Source organism: Odontesthes bonariensis, chromosome 8 (assembly GCF_027942865.1).
Source record: "Odontesthes bonariensis isolate fOdoBon6 chromosome 8, fOdoBon6.hap1, whole genome shotgun sequence".
Taxonomy (NCBI): domain Eukaryota; kingdom Metazoa; phylum Chordata; class Actinopteri; order Atheriniformes; family Atherinopsidae; genus Odontesthes; species Odontesthes bonariensis.
In genome coordinates this window covers 21,193,744-21,207,857 of record NC_134513.1, presented here as the reverse complement: position 1 = coordinate 21,207,857, position 14,114 = coordinate 21,193,744, and the positions used below count along the sequence as shown (strand labels likewise).

General features: G+C 39.4%; 1 protein-coding gene across 1 annotated transcript in view; it reads left to right on the top strand.

Annotated features, from left to right (window-relative positions):
* The first annotated feature begins 6,755 nt into the window (after positions 1-6,755).
* slc13a4 (solute carrier family 13 member 4) overlaps positions 6,756-14,114 on the top strand; it is a 36,246-nt gene continuing 28,887 nt past the window's right edge. Inside the window, exon 1 of the mRNA XM_075472081.1 lies at positions 6,756-7,229. Within this exon, the coding sequence (XP_075328196.1) occupies positions 7,107-7,229 (123 nt within the window). The 5' untranslated portion in view covers positions 6,756-7,106. The remainder of the gene's footprint in view (positions 7,230-14,114) is intronic.

Genomic DNA, 14,114 nt, shown 5'->3' with positions numbered 1-14,114 from the left:
CCAGAATGCTGCTGCTCGAGTCCTGACTAGAACCAGGAAATACGACCATATTAGTCCAGTGCTCAGGTCTCTGCACTGGCTTCCTGTCGCTCAGAGAATAGACTTTAAAACAGCTCTGCTTGTGTACAAGTCTCTTCACGGTCAAGCGCCAAAGTACATCTCTGACATGTTAGAGCCATATGAACCAATTCGGGCTCTGAGAACCTCAGGGAGGGGTCTCCTGCTGGTGCCCAGAGTCAGGACTAAACAAGGTGAGGCTGCGTTTCAGTTTTATGCCCCTAAAATCTGGAACAGTCTTCCAGAAGATGTGAGACAGGCCTCAACTCTGACAATGTTTAAATCCAGGCTGAAAACAGTTCTATTTAGCTGTGCATATGACACCTGAAAGTATTTTATCTGCACTCTTCACTTTTTAATTAATTAATGATTATTTTAATGGGTCTTAAATTTCTTTCTTTTTTAATTTCTTTCTTTTAGTTTTTTTTTTTATTCCTTTTTAATGGTTTTATTGCCTTCTTGTGATTTTATGTAGCTGTAAAGCACTTTGAATTGCCCTGTGTATGAATTGTGCTCTATAAATAAAATTGCCTTGCCTTGCCTTGCCTTACACCTGACCTCTCATTACGTTACCAAAATTCTGCCTATGCTACACCTTACTTCAAAAGTACACTCCTTCAGGTTAGTAAAATTCTTGCACCTTGTGCAAACCTCTGTGCCAGGATGCTCGGAAGATCCTAGAATCATGAACTGATCCCGGCCATTAAGCCTCCATGTTGGAAATGAAATGACCTCCATCACAGATCATCTGTATGCACGGAGGATAGGAGTCAATGATGAGGTTTCACAGGGCATAAATGTAACATTGCTCAGCATTACTCAAAGGGGTTGATGTGGTATTTTTCAAAATGAGAAATCCAGTTCAGAGTCTATGGACAATTATCCCCAAGTGTACCTGTACATTTAGGATATGGAAAAATGTTGGGTTTACATAGTCAGCCTCCACGGGTCCAGCAGGGGCCTGGACAATGTGACAATGTTTAATTCCAGGCTGAAAACAGTTCTATTTAGATGTGCATATGACACCTGAAAGTATCTTATCTGCACTCTTCACTTTTAAATTAATTAATTAATTAATTTCTTTGTTTTTTGGAATGATTTTATTGCCTTCTTGTGATTTTATGTAGCTGTAAAGCACTTTGAATTGCCTTGTGTACGAATTGTGCTCTACACATTGCCTTGCCTTGGATGTGTACATGGGTACAGTGTAGTGCACTGATAACATTAGGGAAGCCTGAGGGAGATGATGAACTTAGGCTACGGCTACGGCTACACGAAAACGAAACAAGGTTTTTTTTGAAAACGGGTACGAAAATTCTTGCGACCACACGGAAACGCGCTGCTGTAAAGACTCAGGTCCAGACGAAAACGATGAAACGATGCAGTACACATGCCACTGTGTCACGCCACGCTGTGAGACAATAGAGAAGTGTTAAAATTGGCTCACAGCGTCAACGTGTGACTGACGCAAAAACGTTTTAGCTGCAACAATGGAAACGAAACGAGGCCGTTTTCAAACTTTCCCACTCTGGAACCCGTTCTCAAAAACTATCGTTTTGGGGTAGTGGGAACGCCGGCTCCGTGTGGCCGCGACAGCGAAACGATAAGAAAAAGTATCGTTTACAGTGAAAAACGTTTTCGTGTAGCCGCAGCCTCAATGCAAATACTTCAGCCAGTAGGCTGTTTTACATTATCGGCTACTGTAAATGTGGAGCAGCAAAGAACTTCTTTTCATAATTTAGCATTGACACAGTAGCAGTTTAAGTCAGAGCAGGTGTAAGAAGGCTAAATGGACAGAGATGATTACTAACTTTCCACACGTTTAGCTCATGGCACCCCACTGTGAATATGAATGTAAAAAACAGATTTCTAACACTTTGCATGAACCGTACAATAATGACAAGTTTGAGTTCAAGTTGTGTTGAATTGTTTAATTATTATTACATGTTTCTCAAGCTGTGGAGAGAAAACAGAATTAAATACAGTTCACAACACGAAATTCTCCTTTATCTGAATTTATACTAACATCCCTCTCCAGTTTCATAATCTCTAGCTTGATCTCGTTTATTTTCAGTTTCTTGTGTTCCATATCTAGTTTGGTGCTCTCTTTATTGGACAAACACATTTCTACAAAGGCTACTTACCACTCTGAAATATTTTTCTGTACTTTACCTTCACCTGCTGCCAGGTACGCTTTTGGCTGTTAAGATAGCTCCTGTTGAGATGTAACAGTGAAAAAATAATATGTGGGTCACACACTCACGATAATATAGTCAGAAAGTATGATGATGCGTGTCGATTATTGGGTTATTAATAAAGTGAGCAGGGCCAGTATATTTGTGCTGTACATCACATACAGAGACAATTCAGCATGCTTTATGTAAACACATTATAACACAAAGAGGAGAGTATAAATACATGAGGACAGTAAAATAAATGTCTAACAATTGAAACTTTCAGAACTTAGGCGTTTAGTCTGTCAGCAGTTAGCCTGGCAATGCCGTTTCTTCGCTTTATTGATCGCAGCTGTATTACCATTTCTGGTGATGACACTTTTAAAATCCTCATACAGCTCCATCAGCATTATTTGTTCAGCTGCCGAAAAAACAACAGCGCTTGTCTTGCTTTCCTTTTCACACAGATCTCCATTTTTCCACCATCCACTCGTCAGGGCTTCTTACGTTCCTCGTGCACTCGCACTAAGCTAGGCTATGTAAGCCTCGCTTGGATTAGCCTCACTGAGATGCAGCTGAAATATCTTTGAGGAACGACTTGAGGCTTAAATGGGAGATGGCGATAGTTCAAGCGACGCTTACCGGCTATAGCCTGGCTTTCTTTAGCTACTTTCTAGGAAAACCCCCCTGGAACAGGCTAGTTCAGCAGCATAAATTACCATGGTTACTCAGCGGACGTTCAAATAAGCCACGTTTATGGAACGGAACTCTCACTAAATTTAGCCAGAAGTAGCAAAATAAGCCAGGCTTTCCGCTAAGCCAGCTTCTAGGAATACCCCCCTGGAAAAGATGATGTAACATTCATAGCATCACAATCGACACTTGACCAACAAAGAAACCCTTTCTACACACTCTTAATTCAAACTAGTTTGGTGTGCACATGAGTGTCCTCCAATGTCCACTTCTCTGATATAAGTAAAAAAAAAGAATTATTGTGTCAAAAGACTGAAATCTTTCACTTTTGTTAAATGGATTAGAGGATCGTTTACCCGATTTCTTAAAGTTGTGTTTTTTATTTTGAATAGTCACGTGGATAAGGCACTGGCCTCCTAAGCCAGGGATTGTGGGTTCGAGTCCCATCTGAGGTGTGTAGAAGAGTGGCGCAGCAGAAGCGTGCTGGGCCCATAACCCAGAGGTCGATGGACCGAAACCATCCTCTGCTATGTATAAATTTTCCAATCAAACTCAACATCTCTCACTAAAAAAAACCTGGAAAAGATGATGTAACATTCAGCAACATCACAATTGACACTTGACCAACTCTGAAAGCCTTTCTACACACTCTTAATTCAAACTAGTTTGGTGTGCTCATGAGTGTCCTCCAATGTCCACTTCTCTGATATAAGTAAGAAAAAAGAATTATTGTGTCAAAAGACTGAAATCTTTCACTTTTGTTAAATGGATTAGAGCAGAGGTCTTCAAAAGGGGGTCCGCGGAGGTACTGCAGGGGGGTCGCGAAATCTTTGGTTGATTAGACGATTTTTAACTCTTTTTTTTTAAAAAAATAATTCAATTTTTTTTTTTTTCCCAAACAGTTTTTTCTCACAAATTGTGTGCAAACGTGTGCCATCCACAGATGGTTTGAGGATTCATTGTCCCATCTACATGCATGTTTAAAGTTAAAATCTGTGGATTATTTGAATAGCTCAGTGTTGTATGCAAGATGTTTGTTTATAAATGGCAGTGGCACGGCCACCCTGTACCTTGCACATGTTTAAAATAAAAACATGAATATATTAACCTGTGTATTATTTGAATAGCTTAGTATTGAATGTACAATAACAGAGTAGCTATGTTTATACACGGCACTAGGCCCCGTTAAATATAAAACACAATTGTATGCCAAATTATTAGTAGGGGGGTCCCTGCTCCAACTCTCCATCAGTTTGGGGGTCCCTGGCCTGAAAAAACGTTGAAGACCCCTGCTCTAAGCCTTTCTACACACTCTTCATTCAAACTCGTTTGGTGTGCTCACGAGTGTCTTCCAATGTCCACCTTTCTGATATAAGTAAAAAAAAAAAGAATTATTGTGTCAAAAGACTGAAATCTTTCACTTTTGTTAAATAGATTAGAGGATCGTTTACCCGATTTCTTAAAGTTGTGTTTTTTATTTTGAACAGTCACGTTGATAAGGCACTGGCCTCCTAAGCCAGGGATTGTGGGTTCGAGTCCCATCTGTGGTGTGTAGCAGAGTGGTGCAGCGGAAGAGTGCTGGGCCCATAACCCAGAGGTCGATGGACCGAAACCATCCTCTGCTATGTATACATTTTCAAATCAAACTTAACATCTCTCACTAAAAAAACCTGGAAAGGTCATTCAAAGTAGTTCGATGTGCTCACGAGTGTTCTCCAATGTCCACTTTTCTGATACAAGTAAAAAAAAGGAATTGTTATTTACAAAAGACTGAAATCTTTCATTTTTGTTAAATGGATTAGAGGATCATTTACCCGATTTCTTTTTGTTGAGTTTTTTATTTTGAATAGTCACGTGGATAAGGCACTGGCCTCCTAAGCCAGGGATTGTGGGTTCGAGTCCCATCTGAGGTGTGTAGCAGAGTGGCGCAGCGGAAGTGTAGTGGGTCCATAACCCAGAGGTCAATGGACCGAAACCATCCTCGGCTATGAGTGAATTTTCAAATCAAAATCAACATCTTTCATTAAAAAAAACCTGCATAAGACAATTGACATGTGACCAACTCTGAAACCCTTTCTACACACTCTTAATTCAAACTAGGTTGGTGTGCTCACGAGTGTTCTCCAAAGTTCACTTTTCTGATATAAGTAAGAAAACATATTGTGTCAATGCAAAAAAATATAAATGACATAAAATAAATTTACAAATTACAATGGAAATATACAACTGCATTTACATGCACTTGTCCAATCCTAATGCCTCTAGTAGATGCACAGTTGAAAGGAACTACTGACTAGTTCCCTGGTTTGTTGATCTGGTTTTCCAAATGATGAAAGTACACACACCCTTGGGGACAGAGCCTTCTCCATATCCTTTGGAACTCCCTGCCCCCCGCCATCCGGAACTCCGATACACTCCCCTCATTCAAAAGCGAGCTCAAAACCCACCTGTTCAAAATCACCTACAACACCTAATAAAATGTTCCTCTCGCCCGCCATCTTCCACCCTCCCCCTCCTATGTGCCCAAACAGTGTATTTTACTTTTTAATTTAATTTTATTTTGTTCTGTTGTCTTTTTGTTTTAATCTCTCGTTTTTGTTTGTTCCTTTGTAAAGCGTCTTTGAGCATTCGGAAAAGTGCCATATAAAACTTATATATTATTATTATTATTATGAATAATTAAAGATCGGATTATTATTATATTTTTTTTAAACAGATTTTTTTGGATGTAACCAACATGAAAAGATTATTTTCAGGGAAAAGAGCTCTTAAAGAGCAAACATGCTAAGAAAATGGTCTTTCTCACACATGGCCCCATGAATCCTCCAGAGGACAGTGTTTAGCCAAAAATCAATGTTTTTTGTATTGGCCTCCTGCACTGATATGTCTGTGCAGGCTAGTTGGTGAGATGCTAAGAATTTCTAAGTGGTGGAGAAGTTATTTATATCCCTTCATTAAGTAAAAGTACCAATACTAAATGTTAAAAAGTTACCTATTACAAGTAAAACTGCATTGAGAATGCAAGTGATGGAAAGAAGGCCTGAGTATCACCAAAAGAATGGGGTTAAAGTCTTAAAACCATTTAATGCAAAACAAATGTACAGTCATGTATTCTAACATCAGTTGATCGTTATTTGCATTAACATGCAAGTAGGATTTTTTCTGTTATAGTTGGTGCAGATGGAGCTAATTTTGAATGATTTTGTACTATCATTTTCTATTGAATTATTCAGCAGATTACTTTTGCAATTAGTTGTTGCATAGGTTACTTCTAAAAATGGTCAGAAATGCCCTAATGATTACTCGATGCATGTGCCAATTTTCTCTGTTGAATGTTAAACAGACTTAGTTTTTAATGTATTTAATCATTTCTTATCTGAAATACAACAAAACAAATCTGGTTACACATAACTAGGGCTCTTTGGTTTGAGATTATACAATTTATTAAGATAATTAGCAAAAAAAAACATTGATTATGATGTGTAACAAATACCATAATACTGCAATACTATCAATTGTAATGTACTTTGTTATATGATGTAATTATCTAATTGTCTGCTCTCTATAGAATATTTAGACAATAAAACAGCTTGCTTCATGAATCAGTTTAGATTAGCATCCATAATTTTTCGATAGATCATCAGATCTTTGCCGTCTTACCCTGCAATATTTCTGTAAATACACCGTTTACTAAGAAGACTATGCACGAAGCACATTCACGCCCATGTGAATTTTTTCCCAGTCTGATTGGTGGAGTCATGGCCAGCTGGGTGGAGCAAAACTGCGATAAATTAGCATACTTTTCAAGCGCATAAAAGACTGCCAGCTTCACCTGATCCCCCGAGGAGCATCAAACCCGGGGAGGAAGAAGGGGACCTTTAGATCAAGTGGATGTAAAACTAACACTAGAAAAAAAAAGCAAGTTCAGGCACGTTGTCTCACCCCACCTCTCACCTGTGAGACACACACAGGTCCGGCCACCGATCGAAAACCGTGCGTAAAAGCGCACAGCTACACAAACATCTACGGTCCCCCAGGTAGACTGCTTCCTTCCAACCCCTCTCCATCCTCTGGCTCTTTACGGTCGGTTGTGGTTTGAGGCTTTTCCGTCGGCAGGTTGGTGCCTCTCACGGCCAGTCCTGCAGGGTTGTGTCCGGTCTGAACCAGAGCCTCGGGACACCCATGAGGCTGGAAGCCGCGGCCAGGATGGATCTATTCAGGAAGCTGTGGAGGGCGCGGAAACTGATCCTTGTGGTGTTCATCCCGCTGTCCCTTCTTCCCCTGCCGCTCATCCATCCAACCAGTGTGAGTACAGACACTATTACAGATTCTGCTTTAACAATTCCACAGGCTTAAACGGAAAGATAGTTTTTAAAGTGAGCACAATAATGTAAATAAATAAATAAATAAAATCGTTATACCATTGATATAGTGTCAATAACTGTATAGATAGAGGAAGTAGGTTTGGAGTCACAAGATTAGAGATTAGGGTATCTCTGTAAACCCATCATCCAACGTGGCAGTAAGCAAAACATCCAACTTTGTTGTTCTTTCGATTTACTGCTGATGGTTGCAGACTCCTGTTGGGATTTTGTGTGTGCGTCTGTGGTGTGTGGGAGAGAGGGAAAGGAAGAGAGACAAAAGAACGCAGACAATCAAAGAGAACCAATCAAAAGACACTCTGTCCTCTGTTTTTCATGAATACTTGTCCCGAGCTGTCCTTATCATCAGCAGGGCCCCATGTGTGGAGGAGAGATGTCACTACATGTAGATGAGATGGAGATCCATGTTGTGCTAACGAGGAAACGGGGAAAGAGAGTGTTTAAAAAGAAGGAAAAGGATTTGCCTTTTACCTCTTAGTTCATGTTTGCTTTTTCAAATTTTTTCACAAGTTAAATTCGACTGGAAATGAGGAGATTTTGTCAGTCTGTGAAAAACAAAACAAATTTTAAAGTAGAACTTGACGCTCTGCGTTGCCAAATAACAGTAGATCAGCAGGTTGTTTGTAACTTTACTTCACATGGCTTTTTTGCACTGTGGTATTTATGAAGTTTAATTTCAACCCTAAACATGAATTTTGCTCTAGATTGAATAAATAGATACTAATTAATTGATAAATACTCTCAGTTTGCCGAATTTAAAAAAAAAAAGCTAACTACTCGCAGACTCTCAATTCTGTGTGTATTGTATGCTGCGATCACGTTGGACTGGGATTATACTTTCTGGCTTGAGTTGAAGATGGTAAGAAACAGCAAACCAAAGGAGAAGTTTCAAAATGTCCATTCACAGTGTTTTTTCTGTGCCCAAAATATTTTAACATCCCAGTGGCCTCGTTTGTGGGTCTCGTGTATTACAATAGCATTTGAGTGAAATTCTAAGAGTTTCTCTGAAAAAAATGAGCACCTGTTCAATCACTGAGAAAGTTGGGTTAAAGCCATAGATTTAAGATAAATCAGTCTGCTGTACAGCGAGGTAATTGTCACAGGTGTGGTTTATCATTTGATGACAAAAAATGTTGGACAGACCTTCACCATTTATGCACTTGTTACCATGTTACGCATCTGTGAGGTTATTTTGAATCTGCTACAATTTCAGTATAAAAAGGAACTAGACAACGTATTTTTCCTCTCAGTCTGGGATTCTATCATCTATAGCCAGATGATATAACCTCAATGGACAACGACCAATGCAACCCAAGTCTGTGGAAGCATGATCGATCCATACAATAAAATCTGGAGAAGGGCTTTAAAAAGGAAATCAGAAAGCTACTGATAGCAAAATCGTGTCCTTGCCCTTCAAAAACAAACAGTTGTTTTAGACAAATTCACATTTGCCCTTTAGTTTGGCAATGTCAGGCTATTCTTTTCCTAATCCAAAGGAAAATAATGCAGTACCTCACCTACTCACCTTTCTCATTTATTTGTCTTTCTGCCCCTTCCACACCCTCATTGACCTGACTGAGCTCACCTTATGGCACTATTTAAGGACTTTCACTGACTCTTTTAGGATGGTAGTTCCTGGTTAGATGGATCCTTAGTTTTTATACTTTGTTCTGTGGTTTAGTACTATTTAATCCTCTGAGTTAGACATGTGAACCTAATTTGAATCGGATTCTGATAATTTGTTTACTTTTTTTTGCCTATTCAAGGCCCCTGCGTTTAATCCCCCACTTTTTTTTCTGTTAATAACTTTAGTTGCAAAGGATATCAGTTGTGGTAAAGTTTTATATTTATTTGTTTTTCTTTGGCCTTCCTAATCTTCCTAGCTTAAAGGTAGGGTAGGAGATCCTGGATTTTGAGTCCAGCGAAGCTGCATTTTGAAAATACACAGGTAAAAAGTCCCAACCCTTTTCTTCACTTTTCCCCTGAAGCCACGCCTCTAGAGTACATGAACGTGCACGAGCACGAAGGTGCACGAGCGCTGTTCTGACAGCAAGCATCGATCGTTGCCGTATTTAGTATTTTGTTTATGCTAACTATACGTTTAATAATGCTAGGTGCTAGCCAAGCTGGCTCTAGTTTAGCTTCCTGCCAAGCTTCTGGATGCGTAATTCGTTCACGGAGCAGGGTACGCGCACAGGGGGGAGGAGGGGGAGGGAGGAGCAGATTGCAGTTTGATAGACGGCATCAGAATCCAATCATTGTGAACGGACCGTTCACAATGATTGGATAGTGTTTTTCCTAGATTGTACGTTCTAGAGGCCACTAAAACTTTTCATATTTGTGTCAAAACTTTTAATTAATTGGTTGCAATGGGGGTGTGAAGAGTATTTCAAGCAATATGTAAAAAAAATGCTCCAGAAAAAGATCTCCTACCCCACCTTTAAGAAATAAATATTGTTCAATGGTGTTCAAGTTGATTTGTGCATTCTGATCGGATGGCCCTGACAATGGTCAACTTTGCCTTCTGAGCCCCCCATGTGACAAGTTTCATGATTATATCATATATTCACAGTAAAAAATTCTTTAAAAAGTTGGAACCTGAAGTATGTTGGAACCTGAAGCCAGATTAAACATTTGACTTAAAATGATTCTGAATGTATATTTTTCAGATATTGTGATGCTGGAGTATGACTCAAATGCAGGGGTTAATTTATAAGCAGAACACACTGGGGCTAAGTCAATTGTGTTGTTTCACAAAAAAAACTGAATTTTTTCAGAGATCAGGCTGCAACGAATAAAAAACAAAGCTAAAAGCATTTCTTGACACTGGCCAAAGCATGTCCCACAAAGAATTAAGTCAGTTGAGAATGAGTAGATTATATGACTAATTATATGGTTGTGTGATAGCTAAATCTGCAAAATTGTTTTTCTTGATAAATATTATAAGCTATGTAAATTTAAAAATAAAAAATAAAACTTGAACATGAACTATGATGCTGAGCACCCATTTCCATCCTATCCACGAAATGCCCAAAGGTCGAACAAGCCTCTTTTTTTTTTTTAGAATATATTTTTCATATATTTGTTAGAGTTGCTTCTGTCACAACCATTATAGTTTAAAGGCTTTTTTCAACTAAATCATGAGCTATAATACAAAAACACTTTCTTAATCCCAAAATGGAAAAAGAAATTGTGACAAAGAATCAAAACTTAGAATAAGAATCAAGTCACTGTCAGTGTTGAGTTATTGCTGTGAGCAGGAATTCTTGTAACTTTCTTGTCGCTGCAGAGATAAATAGGCCTCTGGCTGAACACGTTGTTGTGTGATGGTTGTTGTGTGATGACTGTTTTGTTGACGGTGTGTAGCACTGTCCATTGTGTTAAGAAGCTTTTGTAACATTCTTTTTCAGCCCCAAAGCAGTCCCCAGGACAGCGCAAGGATTTCCTTCCTTCGTTCAGTTTCTTTGAGTCACTTTGGTTCTGAGTTCCGATGCTGCTCCTCCAACAGATTGCTGCAAAGCAAATTGCCGTCTCAACCAAAGACGAAGCAGCATCATACTGAAAATCATTTAACACTGAAGGTGCTTAAGCTTCCATAAGAAGTAGAGTCTGCTCTGTCCCTTCTTGTAGCCTCACTGTTCTAATTTAAGTTCTGTCTGGGTTAACGATCCAAGCAATTAAGTTATATAATCAACCTACCACCATGCCGGATTTTTGCCCCCACATGGCTTCGTTGCGTGAGCAGGGACGTCAGACTGTGTCAGGAATGTGACAGAGTTTCAAAGTTCAGTGTGTTTGTGCGTGTGTGTGTGTGTGTGTTTGGAGTGGAACTGTGTCCAGCTGCAGAAGAACAGAACATCTGTAGGATGCAGTCAGAGCAGGTCAGAAAGACAGAAGGAGAGAGATCAGGAACAAATAAGCAGAGGCAGATGTGCACGTTGCTCACTGGATGCAAACCATTGTTTCAGCTGACATCTTTACGTTATATGATTATTGAATTCATTAGAATCATGTAATTATTGCTTGCTGAATCCAAAAAAAATGTTGGAAAGAAGTGATTCTTCGGATGCCGTATTGCAGTCGATTCAATGCTTAGCTTTGCTATGGCTCCAGAGTTGCTCACTTTGGGGAAAACGGAAATATCTGAACTATTAACAGGCGAGTTGTGTTTCAGAATTGATAGTTGGTGGCTCCCTGACTTATTGCTCTTTGATGTTTCTGGTTGGCGGTAAAATATCTCGTCACCTGGAAGGGTTTCGATGAAATTTGATTTAGCCCTTTTCCCTTCAGAATGAATTGTAACAACTTCGTTATGAGCTTAAAATTTGAATTTCATTACCTACACCCAGTTGCACCCAGCTCTGTAGTAAAAATCTGTGGAACATCAGCGGCTGAGACAATGTACAAACATGTCGGCAAACACTCTAGACCATTTGTTGCTACTGTACAAGTAAGCATGTTGTGTGCACTTTAGTCTCGCTTCCTACTATTGCGGATTCATACACACATATGCTTCACACACAGCAACACAATAAGGAGCCTAAAAAATGCAGCAATTTTCTGCATTGAATGCAGCTAGCTGTGCACTCCAGGCAGCTCTTCCCCTGCGCCCCCTTTCGCTTCCAGTCAGCAGAAAGCCGCCCGCTGTGAAGCGCTAGTGTCAATAGCAACTGTGAAAAGAGGCGAGATCAAATTGGTCATTTATTCCCCAGAATATCTCCAGTGTTCATGTGTGAAAACAAACGGCTTTACGCATTCCCAGAGATTAAAGTGATTCCCGATCAAGAACCCTCTCATTTTCCCTCATGTGGATGTACACCGCAGTTTTCTTTATTTTCACCTTCGGGAGCTTTATTTCCGTTAAGATCAAGTACTTCTTCTGCTGAATTTAAACAACTGACAAAGCAAAGCCTATATCGTCACCTGCGAGTGACATCACGTGCCTTTTATTAGTTTATTTACGAGCTGGGGTGGTGGTGGTTGGCACTGCTGCCTCACAGCAAGAGGGTTCCTGGTTTGAATCCCACCAGGGAGTGTGTGGAGTTTGCGTGTTCTCCTCGTGTATGCGTGGGTTCTCGCTGGGTACTCCTGCTTCTTCATGCATGTTAGATTAATTGATGTCTCTAAATAATCCCTAGCATGCATGTTTTTGTATCTCTGCGTGACCCTGTCGTGGACTGGCCACCCGGGTATACAAAATGGATGGATGGATAGTTTATTCACTCATAAACCAGTCAATGGAAATATGTTGGATTCACAGTTCTTTTTTGCGGCCTCTCCAGTTTGTATTTCATCAAAGAAAGTGAAAAGGTCGACGATGACATTGTAATCAGTAATCAAGTCTTGCCATGTGCAAGGAGCTAACATATTCAGCTACTCTTTTCTTTGTCAAATTTTCAAAAGAAAGGTTTTGATCATGTGTTTGGATGTCCAGCTTGCCGTGGTTATGATATATGATAATAAGAAACCTGAGCAGGGGTTAGAACATCGTGAGACAGGTTAGTTTTACTCTCCTGATGATGTGTTGTTGCAAAAGTAATCCTTAATTATTTACTTCTTCTATGTAGTGAAAAACCATTCTAGAACTCTGCTATTTTGTTAATTTTCATAAAGTTGCTTTTTTTTAAAATGTGTATTGATCTTTTTGCATGCAGACTGAGTTTGTGTGTTATCTATCAGATCATTCAGAAGTAGTTAAGCCACTTTTCATGTCCATTTCCTAAGCTGCTCATGGACAGTTGAGCAGTTGATGAGAGAGTCAATAGGCTGTCAGATAGAAATTGTTCTGTCAGCTGTTAAACTGTGGTGATCTGAGGGGGGAAAAAAACCTCAACTCTCATCTGACTTTTGCTTTGAGTTAACTTGAATCAAAAACCTCTGGAACCACTTAAAAAAACCCGAAATGACCTTATTGTTAGTTGTTTAAAATGAGAAACTAGTTTGAACCATAATTATTAAATTAGTCAAGTGGCACAGCCGTTACATCAGTCCCACATTTAGACACTTTTACATAGCCAGTTGTTCATGCAAAGTTTGTTTGGTTTCTCTTTAAAACTGGACTCCTTAAGAGAAAAGAACTTTCATTTTAAAATTTCCATCTCACTTGGTAAAATAATAGATTTTTTCTTTAGGTTACTCAAGACAAATTTGTGTTTGTGCTTCAAGAAAAAAAATGTCTCACCACATCTTATGACTTCCGTTTCCGAAACGTCTGTTTATTTTTTATTTTCAGTATTTTATTCTTACATCGAAACCCACCTAACAACCTAGGTGGGACCTCAAAGCAAGCTCAGGTCCTGTTCACATCTGGTGCTAATGTGTCCTAGCTAATCATATCACAAGTGAACGTATATAAGTAGAAGTGTGAACACACTCAGGACGCATTGAGGATGCGCACAGATCCGATTAACTCATTCAGAGATGATCTGGGACACTTTTAATCTTTTTTTTTTTTTTTTTTTTTAACCCTGTCCTGTCCTGCAAATAGAATTATGGTCTTAATGCCGTGTTGTGCCAAACACATTTGCTTTGCCAAGGGAAGCTGTATAGATATAAAGCTGTCCTTGATGCTTGCACTAAATATTGATTTATTGACAAACATATAAAAGAAGAAAACATTAACAACAACAATAATAAATGTACGAGAAAAACAAGAAAAAAACCCAACTAGCAGCTACATCTGTAGAGACTTGATAGAAAACACCGCACGGCCTCTGTTGGAAACCCATGCAGTCCATCTTTTGCCACATTGAAGGACCAACTACTGACCTGAGCTGACCAACACAAGCAGTGTCATTTTTACTACTGC